Source organism: Bacillus rossius, chromosome 1 (genome assembly GCF_032445375.1).
Source record: "Bacillus rossius redtenbacheri isolate Brsri chromosome 1, Brsri_v3, whole genome shotgun sequence".
NCBI lineage: Eukaryota > Metazoa > Arthropoda > Insecta > Phasmatodea > Bacillidae > Bacillus > Bacillus rossius.
The window spans coordinates 122,314,397-122,331,736 of NC_086330.1; the positions used below are offsets into that span (position 1 = coordinate 122,314,397).

Here is a 17,340-nt window from a genome sequence, read left to right on the forward strand (position 1 = left end):
GCTATGTAAATAACAGTATTTTCATCCACCGTATCATATATACAACGAATAAATTAGTTTATAATTAATCTACTCTATGAAATAAAGCGTAAATAAAGCCTTTTTGATGTAGGGTGTCATAAATTCAAGCATAGGATCATTAAAGAAACACCCACCAGTGATTGTTTGTAGATGAGTTAAGTATTTAGGTAGGTAATTGTTAGATTAGTTATCGTATAACTCTTTCCGGACTTTAACTCATGGACATTATTATGGCATTAAATCTAAGCTGTGTCATAGTAGTACCTAAGTTAAGGTGGCAATTTATATTGCAATCTCTTAATTTACAGAAAAAGCAAAGAATGAACTGAAAAGGGTTGATACCAAAGTAAAAACAGTGTCGTGGCTGAACTCAGGGGCGCAACAACAAGGGTATTTTGCCCCCCCCCCCCTCCCTTCTGAAATCTTGAAGTGGGGGCAAACGGGGGCAAAGAAAGTGCTGTGTAATCAATTTGTAGATAATAAAACTGCTTAAATAGCACCATTTTCCACCTTGAAATACAAATTTTCCCTGGGGAGGACCCTCGGACCCCCCGCTTCAATAGGGGGGATCGATTATTCTTTATAAAAAGGTATATTGCCCCCCCCCCCCCCCCCCTTGGAAATTTAGTTGTTGCGCCCCTGGCTGAACTAGTTATTTTTATCATAATATAGTCCACCCATTTGAATAAAAGTAAACCACAAAGCTTTTTTTCTTTTTGGCTTTGTTTATGTCACAAAAATTGTCTACCGAGCAGCCCAGCATGCATTATATTAAGTACCATAATATTCACGCTACGAAATACGTTACGTGAATTTCATGACATCTAGTACCATAGAGTAAATAAAGTACTTTGTTTACTCTATGCGTAATATAGTGATGGCGGCATTCAGTAGGTTATGGTTGATCATGTAGTTGCTACGAAGTGTAGTAAACAAATGATGTTTCGCTTGTAATTTATGTTGTTAGGTAGGTTTAGATGGCAAATATAATTACTTTAAATTATGAACAATTTTCTACTTAATAATTGGACACTTGTTTTGGTACGACTATAATAGCAGTGTCCTCAGTTTACACTGTTGGGGTTAGAACTTGGGAAGCAAGAGCAATTGTATGGCCACACTATTTAATTAATGGTTCTCGGTAATTTGCAGAGTACCTAGTTGATCTACTGAAAAAATTTAAAAACAAATTCTGAAAATGATATTTTTGAGTTCCTCCCATTATTGATGATTCTGGAACATTGCATTGCGAGCGATATTTCAAGTAGTAAAGAATTAATTACAATTTTGAACGGTTGGTTAGGCTAGTTTTATTGAAAATACTTTAAAACCATTGGAATGTTGGTTGAGAGAAAGATACTGTGAGGAAGAGGCTTCAGAATTTGGGTGAGTAGAGGGGGGGGGGGGGGACTCCTTGCTACCGGGCGGAAGCCCAACCGCAAGTGTATGAATTAATAGGTAAGCTACATTAAAATATTGTTAAATCGTATGGACGGTTGGTTAACAGTGCAGCAAGATGGGTGATGGGTATGTGAAGTGGAAAGAAAGGTGGGTTGGGGGGGGGGGGGGAGAGAGAGAGAGAGAGAGATACAGATACAGACACAGACAGACAGACAGACAGACAGCATCAGTGATGATCAAGGAACTGGGGTGGGAAACAGGGGAGACAGTAGGTAGAAAGGCTGGTGAGACTGTTGAAAGTGATCAAGGAGGAGGAGGTTGGGGAAAGTTGGGAGATAGATTGCACAGAGGTGGGTACAGAGGGAGATGAGACCATGAGTGGAAGATACTGAGAGAGTGGAGGTGAACAGAAGGAGGGAAGCTCTCATTCCTGGTAAGGATGGGCAGGAGAGGGAAAATGACTTCAGGGCGAGGTACTTGTAGTGAGAGGTGGGAAGGACTTACAAAGGAAATGGTGAGTAAAAGAGGGAGAAGGGGGAATCATTACCACTGGGTGAAAGTCCAATTGCAGGTGTAAATAAAAATGTCAAATGTTACTTAGATTCATTTAAAATACTTAAAAAAAAAAAAATTGGTTGTCTGTAAAGTCGGTTTACGGATGATAGTTTAACGTGACGTCATAACAAAACATTGATGAAATGATTGCATAGTTTTATGAATAAAATTGAATCATTTTTATTGAATTATCACTATTTTGTATGGATACAAAGAAGGAGTGAAATGAAATCTACAATTTAATTGATAAATTTACTTTTATTTGCACTCATTAATTCAAATATGTTTATTACTTTAACGAAGAGATTATTTTAACTACAACTTTTATACATGTTTGCTATTTAACTTCTTCCAATCTGTGTTATTCTCTAAAGGATAGGACGATGATAGGAAAAGTAGGAAACAAATGGGAGTGTTTCAAGGATGATGTGAAGGAAAATGGCTTACCCAACACCAAGATGCAGTCAAAAATAATATATTTGTGCCACGGACTCTGCAGCAATGCTAGGAGGAACGGGTTAGCAAAGAGCAATGAAAATGTAATATTGAAATGCATGAAAACAGAACTATGCCACGGACTCGGTCGCAATACTAGGAGGTTCAGGTTAGCAAAGAGCAATATAAAATTACCGTAATGGGACACAGCAAAACGGGACAATGTGCATAACGGGACACTTTTTCGTGCGTGCAGTCGGCGTTCATCGATTTATTAGATGTTACGTCAAAAATTGTTTGAATGGTTGGGAGTACTCAAGAACACCATTTTCAGATTTTTTTTGGGATGAGCACCTACTCTACAAAATTACAGTTCCTTTCCTGTTATAAGATAAATATCACTTGTCCATTATATTAAATTTTTTATTTGTATTATAAGTTTTAGTTTAATGAACCTTAGGCTATTAAATTATTTAGAATTGATGAATAACAGGCTACAATTTATCTACATAGTCATCTCAGGTTAATTGAAGTGGTGGGTGGTTGAAGGTGTTAGATGAAAAGTTTGTGAAGATGTGTTTTTTTAATTGAATGAATGTTTTATGAAATTCATTTAAACATGACACTTAATTTTTCTTTGGGGTCATTCCATGAGATTTTAACCAAATAAAAAATATTTGGTTGCTGCATGTTTTTCAAAAATTCTGAAGAATTAATTGTCCATTCATTAGTAGTCCAGTTCAATTGTGTTTTTACCGGGAAAGTTTTGGGGTAGTTTTGATTTTTTTAATTCTTATGTTTTATGGGGGGCTGAATCCGAATTTGAGGTTTGCTAACAAAATTTTGTGACGCAACATTTAAAAAAAAAAAGAAGTAAAAAACAGCAATTTTTGGCAGTTTATTGCTTATGACTCGAAAACTATCAACTTTTTGTAAATAACCTTTCTATTCAAAATGAAAGTATCTAAAATTTCCTACAATTTGTTTTTTATGTTTTTTTTTTTTCTCTGACTAACCGTTTCGGCTCAAGCGCTAGTTGAAAATTGGTGTAGTTTGGCTGTGACCTCAAAAACTCACTTCTTCCACTCCAAGACTCTAATTTATTATTAACAGCTGTAATTTAGTGAATTCCTTTCAGTTATCTGTACATATCTTACTTTGATCGTATATGTGAAGGTGATACAGGTCATTTTTTAAATTACATAATTTTCAAGTTATTAAATTAAGTCCGAAATTGTACAAATTTGGTTATATAAAACTGAAATTCCAACGAAAAATCTTGAAACATGATTTCTTATTTTTTATTTTATTACAAATGTTTATATATTATATCTACCTTTATATGAGCAAAAATTATATGTGCCGTAGTCGTTTAGAGGTTTCTGGCTGAGGTTCTTCGAAGGCGGCGGGTTCTGACATAAATTCTGGTTTTTCTATTGTCAGTGTCGGGGTTTGCACATCTGGAAAATGAAATAGGTGATGATAAAACAACTTGTGACCATATCTCAAGGAGAAAACAACTTGTGACCATATCTCAAGGAGAAAACAACTTTTGACCATATCTCAAGGAGACATGAATGAATACGAAATAGATTGTGAGATTAGACATACCTTGCACATTGTGTAAACATCTCTCTTCATTCTGTTCTCGATCTCTTTCTTCTGTCTCTTCTTCGTCTATGTCAGTGCTGTATTCCGGGGGCTCGACGTTATCACACAGCCCTTTGCAAGATGTGCAGATCAGAGAGCAGTGAAGACCTGCCTTTCTACATCCACAATTGCGTTTGCAGCCTTTTTTACATTTATAAGAAATTTGCTTAAGTATCGAGTCTGGTGCAGGGTTGGAAGTGGTTGGAACTGGCACGATAACACCTCTTGTTTTTTTCCACCCCCGCTCATTCGGATCTCTTTGTTGCTCGTTGAGTGTGTTTTGACTGGATAACCATTGCTGCACCTGAAAGTAAACTCTCAGTGAATGTTGTCGTGCAGCAGCTTCGGTGAGGGGTAGTGAGGCAATGTTGGTTTTATTTTTGTACGATGAAGATACATATTGCCTGTATCTCAAATCTTTCAGGCTTGTATCATGACCTCTCCCATACAGAGCGATGAGAAATACGTTCCTGCTTCGGCAATCTCGTCCTGATGTGCATGGGGGTTTTTGAAAGCATCAATGATTGTTTGCAGGTCATTGCTCTTTTGCAGGACATTAAGAAATTTCAGTTTTCCCTGGTTAAAAATAGCAGAGGTAGTGTCACAACCACTCATCGCGTGCAGGAACAATATATGGTCTGATAGGATTTTGTGAGTGGCAAGATGAGGATTGTAGAGCGCTTGCGACGCCTTTCCTTTTCCTGGTTTCAAAAAGAAGACATTTTTTATGTCTGGGCTACACAGGCCAATCAAAATCACCAAAAGGTCTATATCTTCCCCCAACACTGTTACATATTCATTTGACGGGGTCAACTTAAGAGCTGTTGTGATAATTAGGATGTCGGCATCCTCTACAGCTTGCTGTGAATACATTTATTCATCATGAAATTTTTCCATCAACATTGAAATCAACCGGTTTTTGTTTTCGCAATTTGCAAGGAAACTCTCCTGTGAGACAGTGGGAACCATCGATTCTGTAAATGATATTGCAGCAGATTTTTTTCTTTGTGCTTTTCTCAATCGTTCTATGCGCTTGATGCTTTCACAAGCTTCGTTAGGGTAACCATCGAAAATGACAATGGTATTTGAGTTGTAGTTTGACTTGACATATGATACATAACTGTTGCAAATTTCTGCATATGTCTGGCCATGGTGCCATTTGACCCGGTGTAACAAAAACCCTCAATCGATGACATATTTTGCAAAAGCCCTATACAAACTCGATTTTGTTCCTTTTCTCATCCCATGCTCATCGAAAAGAGAGAGAGGGTAGGGGCTAAGTTCGTAATGCAAAAATTCTCGCAGATCTTCATCTGAATGTATCACGATGGACATTCATTAAAAAAATGTGATTGGATTGATGACTACAGCCCTATTTTGTATCTGAAAGGAGCTGTTCATGATTGCAAGCGGCTGCACTCTTTCACTTCGTTTGAATTTTACAGATTGAAAATTACCACCAACAATGCGCTGTATACCATTCATGCCCACCTCCTTGGATAAGTGGCAGTTGATTCTCTCATCTGCGACAACACCTGTACTTAGTGACATTAGGTCAGTGGTCTCTGGGAAAGGAGGATGCTCATGGAACCAATTCAGCAACTTGAGTGCATCAATATTGTCTCGCTTTTGCATAGTATCTCTGCTGTCAACATGTTGTTCTGATGTTGTTAAAGTGCTCAATCTCTTGGCACACATTATGCAGTGCTGTCATCCCATGTGTCCACCTTGTCACAACACCGTCAGTTACTTCACGGCCATGAGTGAGACCACCACTTGTCTTCATTGACTTCATTAGAGTTTGTTCTATCACCATATCACTCCAGGTGCCACACCACAATTTCTCACTCCTACGAATGGTGAAACATCCTTGGGTGGTGAAACACTTGTATTCTGCAGATGGCATTGCAGTTTTCAGGGGCATGTATGTCCTGGAGGTAAAGATGGCTGCATTTGGCAGTAAAGACGAGTAATGGATCCGAGTGTAAAGCGTAAAAGAAATAAGCAATGAGAGAGAAATAATATAATAAATTATTATAAAATAACATTATAAAATAAGAGCACTTACTAGACGGGACAGTTATAAAATCTTTTGTGGAGGTCGGGAGAGAATAAATAAAAATAAAAAAGATGTACAAGACGGAATTACATTTCCATAGAATTTAAATACAATAGGATTATAAAAGTGCTTTTTAGTACTGGAGATGGCATCACAATTTAAACCCGGCTTCATTGTATTTAACTTAAAACTAGGAGGGATTCACTTAATGACAGCCGTTAATAATAATTTAGAGTTTTGGAGTGGAAATAGTGGGGTTTTCTCGGAGACAGCCAATATACACTAATGTTCAACTAGAGCTTGAGCCGAAACGGTTAGTCGTAGAAAAAAACAAAAACAAGAAAAATTGTAGGAAATTTTAGATACTTTCATTTTGAATAGAAATGTTATTTACAAAAAGTTGATAGTTTTCGAGGCATAAGCAAAAAACTGCCAACAATTGAGATTTATTACCTTTTTTATTTTTTATTTTGCGTTACAAAATATTGTTAGCAAACCTCAAATTCGGATTCAGCACCCCAAAAAACATAAGCATGAAAGAAATCAAAACTACCCCAAAACTTTCCTGCTAGGGGCCCTTTTGAGAACAAATTGACTGGATTATGGTACATGTTTTGAGAGATTAAAACAAATTTTACAAAAAAATTATTTCCTTTAATTTTTGCCTAGGCACGTGTTTAAAGATGGCTGCGTGTGCAAATTTTGAGTCGCAGATCATTTTTAAATACTGAACTAATGAGGCCTGTCAGGATCATGTCTGCTCTCGCAGGCGGGCGGAAGGTGACTGGGGGGAGGCGAATGCTGTTAGCGCCAGGGGTGCGCGCTGGCACTAGGGTCTTGCTGATTACAAAATACAAACTAATTATAATAAATAAACAAGCTATTGCACACAAAATGCATTAAATATGCATGCAAATAACTCAATAGCCTGCTTAAACAAATTGCATACAAGTCAAACACAATGGAAAATTTGAAAGTCTTAGCCTAGTCATATTATTGCTTAATTCACAAGTTGGAAATGTAGTGGACATTGTAGTGAGCCAGAGGGTTTTCTAGGGGTATTCCCATCTTCCCCACCCATTAATTCTATCAGTACTTCATTCTCATGGCATACCATTGTCAAATTGTCTCTTATCATCCCAGTGTCAACCAGGCATTAATATTTAATTAGTAATAATTTATTTATTTACAATTAATATAATTATTACTATTATGACATGAAAACTCGTAAATATGTAAGCGAGTACAAAATCACACTAATCCCCTCTCGACATACACACACCATTGCTACTCTATAGGATTGCAGACACGCTGTGTAAATAGTTACGTACACACACTCACACACACACACTCACATCCACACCCACACCCACATACCCACACACACACACACACCCACCTACCCACACACACACACACACACACACACATACATATCCACACACATCCACATATATACTCATTTACACTCACACACACATTTATTTGAACTCTCACAGGCACACACACAGTCAGAACACACATAGTAAGAAAAACACACACACACACACACATAGACACACACGGACACTCAGACACAGAGAGCAGGTACATGGTTGATGTCAACATGGGTATATAAAATAAAACACTTAAATTAACTGACTGCTGTTTATAGAAATGATTATAGTTAGTCGACTTAAGCAAATTTTGAAACAAAAGTGTAGAACAAAGTGTCTGTTTGTTTAAAGCGTGGCAAGAATGAAGCTGTTTGCACGTATGTCGTTTCTCCGGAGGCTGCCCAAGTTCAGCTCTTCAACTTTAGGAATATCTCGTGGAGCACATGAACCCTCCAAGACTCGACTGGTCAAGTATGGTCTGTTTGGATCCGTGCTGTGTGCCTCGGCAGTGTACTACCTTCAACTGTCTGCTCAAGAGAAGAGGTCGCTGCACACCACGCTGAGCGGCGTCAGGAGGTTCCTCAGGTACACTCTGTGCTTCAATTCTAGTCCTACTGGTACAAGGGAGTGCTGATAATTGCTTTCTGGCCATATTACATTGAGATGTCGTCAAGTTTGCATTCTACGGCTCTGCACTTTCTGTAGTCTGGCACCAATTGAGTGCCTCGTGTTTAGACTTTTCCAGAGGGATTCTGGCTATCGACCTTGGTCGCCAGTTTGTGTTACTGTGTTGCTGGTGTTTTAAGTTCGGTCAGAGTTTATCCTTACAGTCTATTTTATTTTCATTACAGTGTTTCACATTGACGTTTCATTGAGGCATTTCCGTAATGATAATTTGAAGAAGACCAACACTTATCTCTATTTATACTTTCTACAGAGAAAATTATTACAACTTGTTTTAAATGATATTTTATTTTATATTATTTTTTGTGGTATTAAAACTATTCTAACATTCGATAATCTAGTAAAAATCACTAATTCAGACCTGAACATAGTTTGTTCCTCCAAATAAAGTTTTAAGTTTATAAAAAAAAATGCTTGAATAAGTAGTTCCTTGTTCATGTTTTGGCTATTCAATAATTTCATACTGTAACTTTGTTATTTCTAGGGACAAGAGTTTACAGTGAATTGTGATAAAACCAAAATAACAACAAAAAGCATGTCAATACATCACATAACCCCAATATACCATTCATTACAACATGTAATACCATTCAGTACAACATCAAAAATATAATCGTTTTAAATATTAAATTCAACAAATGCCATTTATTCAGCATGTTTTTACCAGAATGTATGGCCCAAATTGAAAAAAAAATAAAAAATAATTTTTTTATTGTTTGATTTTGCTTTGCATCTCCTATTAACTCATTTTTTACTTGTTGATGGTACATTATTGCGTGCTGATTTATTTTTAATTGTCCAGAGTAATACTGTCATTTCCACACAGACTGCAAATAAATTTTTTGTTAAATTCATTATGTAACATTAATAAATTTATATTTAAAAAAATATTTTTTTTGTCTAACAGTCAAATAATGCACCACAACTCTGTATAACTAAAAACGTGGGGTTCTTGATATCATTTGTCGTAAGTTTTCTATCAGTAATAACAATATGTTTTGTAATAGATTTTCTATCACTAATTTTAGGATTGTCAATACAAAAATTTTAGGAAATAGTAAATTTGAAAATTTTAGTATATAGTCATTACGAAAATGAATATATGAACTTAATAACAATAATGAACTTAAAATTATAGTCCCGTAAAGAAAAATTTTTGGATGTTTTAGTCTCTCGACGTAGTGATCTAATTGTCATGCTAGAGGCATCAAAAAGAATTTGGAGGTCTGGAGATTCAAAGTTAACTGGCCGAAGGTGGCGTATTACTTGCTACCAGGGCAACCTTAGCCGTCCTGGATCCTAGAGGAAAGAAGCAAGGATGCGGTAGTAATATCTGCACCAGGCTCTTGAACCCTGTCTGTGAACAAGTCCAAATCGAACATGATCAGAACTGGTTCACAGACAGTCAGTAGGTTGGCAAAAATGCCCACCAAAAACGGTGATGGCCAGGGAAATAAAAGGTTGGCAAAAACTCACCAAACATGGAGTGGCTCCTAGCGCTCTGGAAGGTAGCCCGCCAGGATGCGAAGCTCACGAACACGTGCGGTTGCCGCGGACGTTTCCATAAATAAAATAATTAGAAAAATTTAGAGGAGTATAACTATCTCTACTAGGCATGCAGACTGACTAATTACTGGTTAAAAATAGAGTTTAGGGACAACAACCCTTGATTAGCCGACTACATTTTCGTACAACGACTGACTGAAGTCTTGCGGATTTCTGGCTGATGATCCGAGGTGGTCAGTCTGTGAGCGCAGCGCGGAGTCCTTGTGCGACTCGTAATTAAAACAGGTGATAGCCTTCGGCTTCCGGACCGAAAGGTTCCGAAGATTTCCGGGGGGGTGGTCGAGAAATACTGATTTCGATATCTCGACGTTGGTGGTAGTAGCCAATCGCAGCGCTACCTACTGAGGAGTGTCCGAAACAAGAAGAGATCAACTCGCGCCTCTCTCGCACGAGGCGACTTTGAAAGCATGGGGCTTATGGAGGTGACTAGTGTAGCGCTCCTGAGGCTTGGAGATGAATTATGGGGCACTGCTTGTAGCGTGAGGCGCCAGGGGGCAGGCGTTTAGCGGGCGTTCAAACACCCAGGGGAAATAACTCGCAAATCCGCCACGAGAGGGCAGAGGCAGTACATTCGAAGATCGGTGTCGAGACCTTGAGACAGTCCAAGGTTGGGGGCTTGTCAGTGCCCTGGAAAATGTTCCCAGGAAAGGCTGGACGGGGGGGGGGGGCTAGAAAAATGCACGACTGTGAGAAATTAAGCTCTGCACAGGCCAGAGACGTGCCGATACATTGGGAAAACGACTCGCAATCATGTCTTAGAGTGCTTGTGTCAGGAAGACTCTTAGAACTGAGCTTCTCTGATAGCTTGCAGGGAATAGCAGTTTTTGTTACGGCTCGGAGGAGAATTACAGGCGACGGGCGTGCGTCCAAGAGGGGATAAAAAGATACAGGCTGACTCGCAAAAGACTCTGCAAAAATCAGATCTAGTGGTGGGTATAGATTGGGGAGTCTAGCCTGACAAAGGTTAAATGGGAGTGTACCGAGAGCGGAAAAAGTTTAAGTTTTAGCTACAAAATGATTGGTAAAATTATTTTTCAAACTTAAAATTTAGAATCGTGCCAAAAAATGCTAATTGGCGGCACAGTGCGGTGCCCGTATGCTCTACACTGCCAATATTTTGGACTACATGCATGCAATTAGAAGAAAACTTTAAAATATACAGAAAAATTTCTACAAGACTTAGTTTTGACATCAAAAATGTTTCACAGTCACGCTTTTGCAAGTGCTGGCAGGTCCCCTTAGTGAGGGGCTTCTTAATTCCAGCGGGGCCCGGGCCCCAGTGGCCCCCTGTGATCTATGCCCAGGGGATGCTTGATATCATTTGTCTTACTAATTTTATGTAAATGAATGAAGAGAGCACCCCAAACTTTTATTTATACAAATTTGTGGTGCATTATTTGGCTGTTGGACAAAAAACTTAAATTTAAACTTAATTTTTTAATTTTTAGTTCAGTGATAAAAGTAATTTTTGTTAGTTTTTTTAAACTATAAGTTAATTTTTTTCTTTGTAGTCTCACTAAAATAAAAATATTGAATATGAATAATTGAAACAAATTAAAAATACTAAATATGAGTGATGAAAGTATTTATTTGTTACAACGAACTTAAAATTAGTCATTAATGTTCATATCTAGTCATTTTAGCTAATGAGTCAACATTACTTGGAACTTTTCTTATGTTAGACCAATCAAGTTGTTCTACTTGGAGACCATCCAGTGACTTTACGCAACTAAGAGCTACATAAGCCTGTCCGGTAGCAAAGAGACGCGATCCCAAATAAACAACTGCATAATCTGCAATGCAGCATTGCATTTTATGCACGGTAGCTGCCCAACTCAGTATTAATGGCAACATCTGCCTTTCAGCAGTACCATAGCTGTATTTCGCTGGAAAATGATTGGCCATTGGTTTTATTAATTATATGTACTCCATCTGTGCCGAAATCAATATGGACTGATGGAACGTCCGTATCATACACTTGATCATGTCGGTATAGTAGTCGGATAATTTAAGGTGTAGTACCCATATTGCCATTAACGAACATCGGGCACATTTTCTACTATAACCCGACCTCAGAAATAATCTAAATCAAAAAGAATATATTTATTAAATTTTAAAAATTTAGGGGATTATGCCCCCCTTCTCTCCGAGGGGGAGAAAGTCGAACCCTAGGCACGTTTTCCACCATAATCCGACATCAGAAACACTGCAAATTGAAAAAGTATTGAGTTTTGAATTTTCAAAATTTTGGGTCTCTAATCCCCCCCGGGTAGGATAAAAGTCGACCCTGGGGAAAATTTCCACCATGCCCTGACTTCATGGATACACAAAAATCCTGGTTAGTACTCATAGCTCGAAATTAGTGTTTTTTTTTTTTTACTCTCTGACACCCCCCTCTCACTCCCCTTTAACCCGAAAGGCTTAAGTTATCATCATATTGTATTGTCAGAGGTTCTTTATACGTATGCAAAATTTCAACACATTAGGACATCGAAAAGTGGGTAAAATTGAATCGAAAGATTTTATTACATAAAATTTATTACATAAATTCATACATTCATACATACAGATGAAGCTAATAAAAGTGTGGTAATAAAATTTAAAACCGAGTTTTTTGTCCAACAGCTGAATAATGCACCATAGCTCTGTATAACCAAGTGTGGGGTGATGGTTATCATTTATTTTAAATTATCTATCACTATTTTTAGGATGTAGTCATTACGAAAATGAATATATGAAATTAATAACAATATAATATACAAAAAGCCTGGTTAATACTCTTAGCTTGAAATTAGTGGTTTTTTGACGTTGAAAAGTGGGTAAAAATTCAGCGGAAAGATTTTGTTACATAGTCCATTCATTCATACATATAGATAAAACTAATAAAAGCATGGTAAAAATGATATTTCCTTTCAGTTAAATAATTATTAAGTGAAATAAGTATTTGAGTGCCATAGTTGTAGAATAATACCTACAAAGTTTTTGTGTAAAAAATAGGACTCAAAGGATTATAAACAATAACACCGAAATTACCAATATTAAAAAAAAAGGCCTAAAAATATAACTATAATATGCTTTCCTCTAGTTATTTCGTGATTATTATGCTCAGCTTGACATTTATTTGAAATGGAAAAGTCATGTGTGTATTTGATGTTTAAATAAAAAATTAGTAGGTCCTGTAATTGACACAAATTTCACATATCTTATGTTTCCTGTTGCAAAAACTCATTAATATTTACTTTTTATTCGTAAATAATGTAAGTGTTTTGCTTCATGAGCTATAGTCAACAAAATACAATATGTTTATGTACCTATTTATAAAATATTTTAACCTTAGTTTTGCACCTATGGAGTCCTTCTAAAGGGTATTTACCCACAGACACGTGTTGCAGTCATAGTAACTCTCCAACATTATTTATGAAATTTTATTTTCAATTGAAATGTATTTATTTTAAAGCATTATCTCTTTGTTTATTTATTATATTTATGTCTGTGATAACTTGGCAATATTTCTTGGTGACTAATCAGAAGTGTGTTTCGTAAATGTAAAATAATTATAATTTTTATTTATTTTGTATTTAAATATACTTATAACTGTTTGTTAATTTGCAGATGTTCGGAATATTTTATTCTGACATCTGTGCAAGTTAATACATGTTAGAATTAGTTCTTGAATGTAATTTCCACTTGTTTAAAATGAAGTTTCATCTTGTAAAAGGTGGTTCGGAGTGGTGGGATGAGCTCGCATCGAAATAATAGATTATAGTTGATTTTTGTTTGGAACAAGGAGTTGAAATAATGTACTTAAATATATTGGATGCATTGTGATTTATCGTCTAGAAAATTTATCAAATTTTGTTACTATTTATTATGTGGGGAGTACTGGGTACGTAAGGGTTAGCCAAATTAAGTTTTATTACACAGTTTTAGTGATTACTAATATTTACATAAATAATCTTACTTAAAAATGCCTAATCACCAATTACTTGTACTTAAAAATGTTTTTTCCCAAGTCACTCAGTGTCTTGTCAAGTTCTTACAGACCGCACTCTTCGCGGAACCCCCACGCCACACCCCGCGGAACTCTGTTGCCAAACTCTTTGCCGCACTCGCGGGACTCTCGCCGCTCCCAAGAACTCTGTCGTCAAAAAACTCTTGTCACATCCGCGGCACTCTCTCCACCCAACTGTCGCCCCAAGAACTCTCGCGCCCAAAAACTCTCCCCGCACCCGTGGTGCTCACGTCACTTACCGTCCCCCAAAAAACTGCAGCGGAGGCCAGTGTCACGGCTGAAGTACCTAGGGGCACCCTTCTCGAACAGACGAGAGGGGCTGATGACGAGTCGTGTTATCCCGGCCGACCCAATGTCCGTACAGTCGAGAAGGGCATTGCTCTCTCACATCACTTCACGCGGCGGTGGTGGAATTCCCAAGGCCACTCAGCGACAGATAATGGTGCCCTGGCAGGACGAAGCGTGGGGTGCGGAGGGGGAGGGGGGTAGTGACGACCCTTGTAAATTATTAATATAAAATACTTTATAGTCACACTTTCTTCTACGAAGTGATGGTGTATAACATGGGTTTAAATTGCTGTCGTCGAGCATAATGGTTCCACAAAGACTTTCTGCAGCTTAAATTTCTATGTTGTGTAACTGTTCTGCAAGTACTATCTGTTGTCAGTCTTTCACAAAAAAACGACATGCCATGATGCTGTTAACCATATCCTTTTATTCACATAATAACAGTTATTCTCGCACACACCTTTTCCTCCATTTTTCAACCCTCTAAACTAAAGCAGTGCTACCAATTTGGTAGCTACAACTATACCTACGACACAAAATATCTTTATTGCCGATGTTGTTTTCATGTAACTGCTGAAGCTCGGCCTTAATTGCCTCCACCCAACATTGTGAGTCTTCCCTATTCATTGCCTCTTTGTAACTCTTTGGTACCGCATCAGTTGCTATGAGTCCTAGATCGTACTCTGAGCACCACGCTGGCTTTCTTACACTCCGTCCACTTGCTGTTTTAGGGGGCTTATTTTTGGAGGTTTCTCTGCTTGACACTTCAATTTGTCTCCCCTTTCTTTTGTCTCCTTCAGTCACTGCATCCTCAAACCCTTTAAAGGGAGAAGACATTCCTTCACTTTGTACTTCTTCCTCATCAGTACTGGAATTTTATTTTATTTGTTCATCTTCTTGAGTCAGGTCTAGGCCAATCATTTCAATCTCTTCTACATCAGTTTCAGTCCTTGTTTCACATCCCTTTAGTCTCGCAAACACCACATCCCTTTTTATTTCAACTTTCTTCTTGTCTTTGAAGTAAATTCGATACCCTTTGGAATCTTCATAACCAACAAAAACACCTTTCTCTCTTTTTGGGTCCCACTTCAGTCTCTTTTCTTTCGGTATGTGGACAAATACCTCTGTTACAAACACATGAATTAGTTTTGTCAAATCAACATTTTTCCTTTCCCAGACTTGATATGGTGTCTTATTATTTTCTCGAGCCTTTGAGGTCCTTTTTAACACATACACAGCTGTATTTACTGCCTCTGCCCATAGTTGTTTGTTAAGCCCTTTCCCACTGAGCATGGACCTAGCTGCTTCTACTTTGGTGCAAATGTCCCGTTATGCTCTTCCATTTTGCTTTGGTGTATAAGGTATTGTTGTCTGGTGTTGTATTCTGTGGTCCTTAAGCAGCGCTTACACTTCCTGATTCACAAATTCTCCCCCATTATCACTTCTAAGCACTTTCACAGGCAGACCTGTAGCTTTTTCAGAAAAATGTATGTAGTATTTCAGCTTCTGGGACACCTCAGATTTACTCTTGAGAAAGTACACTTGCCGGTAATTTGAGTAGTCATCTTTCAGTAGCAGAAAGTATCAAGACCCTCCCACAGACTCTACTTCCATTGGTCCACACACATCAGCATGTACCAATTGCAATGGAGCATCAGTGTGTTGTTTGCTTTCACCAAATGGTAATTTCTTCATTTTTCCCTCCAGACATGCTTCACATGACTCACTGTTGTCTGAGTACTTAATATTGTTTTGATTCAAGACACTTTTCACATAGTCCAGGTTCTGATGACATAAGCTTTCATGCCACGCTCTCAACGAGCGTACCACCACTAAGCAGTCTTGTTGCATGATTACGTCTAGAATATACCAATTTCCCTCCTTATTTGCCACTGCACGAATCTGGCTGTCTTTATATACTTAGCAATGATCACCAGCCATTTTAACAGTATGACCCTTTTCAATTGCACTTGATACTGAGAATAGGTTCATTTTTAGCTGAGGGACCCACAATACATGGTTCAAGGTACTTTGTACATAAATCTGTCCATTCACATTTACTTGTCCGATACCTTGCACCTGAAGACTACGTCCATCACTAACGAGAACACATTTATTCGATACTGGTGTAAAGTTCATGAGGAGGCCATGTTCGAATGTCATATGTTCACTTGCACTACTGTCCATGATCCAAGAGGTGGATCTTTTATGGTCTTCCAAATCTCTTACACTACGCAATACACTTTCTGACATTACAAAAGCATTTTCATGTTTAGGCCTATACATTTGCTTGCACTGAAACTTCCAATGTCCTTTCTTGCCACATTCAAAACACTTTCGTAAGTCTTTATCCTCTCTGCATTGGTTTGCCACATGTCCCAGGAATCTACACTTGAAACACTTTAATCCCCCTGTCTTCTTGACTGTGTTCCCTTTATATGATCCTGCCACCATAGCCACATCCTCATTCTTGATTTTAGACCTTAACCTGTCTTCTTCCACTAGTAGTCATGCCACCAGGTCATCAAGTTTTTGTTTACTAGTTTCTACAGATTCCCATGCTGTCACAAAGTGACCAAATCTCTGTGGCAGTGTTATTAATATTTTTGTAATCGTGAACTGTTCCGACACTTCTTTTCTTGCCTGTTTAAGCAAGTGACACAATTCTTGTATTTTTGACGAATATGTAGACATGTCAGAACCCTGCTCGTACTTAAACTGAAAAAAACGTTGTTGCAGTAAGTGTACACTTGTACTCGACTGCTGCTCATACACACTAAGAAGCTTCATCCACATCTCGCTTGCAGTGGTGCATGTAAGTATGTGCATCATTGCAGCCTCACTCAAACACATTACAATAATACTCTGAGCCTTTGCTTCCTTTTTTGCCACTCACCTTGATCTGTTTCCGGTTTAATGTCTGTTCCATCCACAACTGAAAAAAGATTCATTCCCCGCAACAACACCAACACCTGGAATTTCCACACGTTCCAATTCTTCTGCCCCTCCATCTTTATCGCTCCCATGGTATTCATCCCTAGCTGCTCCATTTTTCCATTCTCCCACACACCTTTACCTCAATTTTTAAACTCTTTAAAATAAAGCAAGGCTACCAAATCGGTAGCTACAACTATACCTACGACACAAAAAAATCTTTATTGCCGATAACACAATCAACAACTGAAGATTACACGTTCGTGTGTCATCTCTGTAACAAATATCGATTTCAACAAATCATCACTTCTTTGACAGTTTGCAACTTCTACCCGAGAATAATGATTTACTAGTATCGT

General features: G+C 37.9%; 1 protein-coding gene across 4 annotated transcripts in view; it reads left to right on the forward strand.

The window, feature by feature from the left end:
• Nucleotides 1-860: 860 nt before the first annotated feature.
• LOC134544257 (uncharacterized aarF domain-containing protein kinase 5) overlaps nucleotides 861-17,340 on the forward strand; it is a 42,530-nt gene continuing 26,050 nt past the window's right edge. For 2 of the 4 annotated variants that reach the window (XM_063388468.1, XM_063388467.1), the window contains exons 1-2: nucleotides 888-988; nucleotides 7,849-8,082. In XM_063388468.1, the coding sequence (XP_063244538.1) occupies nucleotides 7,859-8,082 (224 nt within the window). In that variant the 5' untranslated portion in view covers nucleotides 888-988; nucleotides 7,849-7,858. Of the gene's footprint in view, nucleotides 989-7,848; nucleotides 8,083-17,340 lie in introns of all 4 variants that reach the window. The other 2 variants (XM_063388466.1, XM_063388465.1) reach the window with 2 other exon arrangements.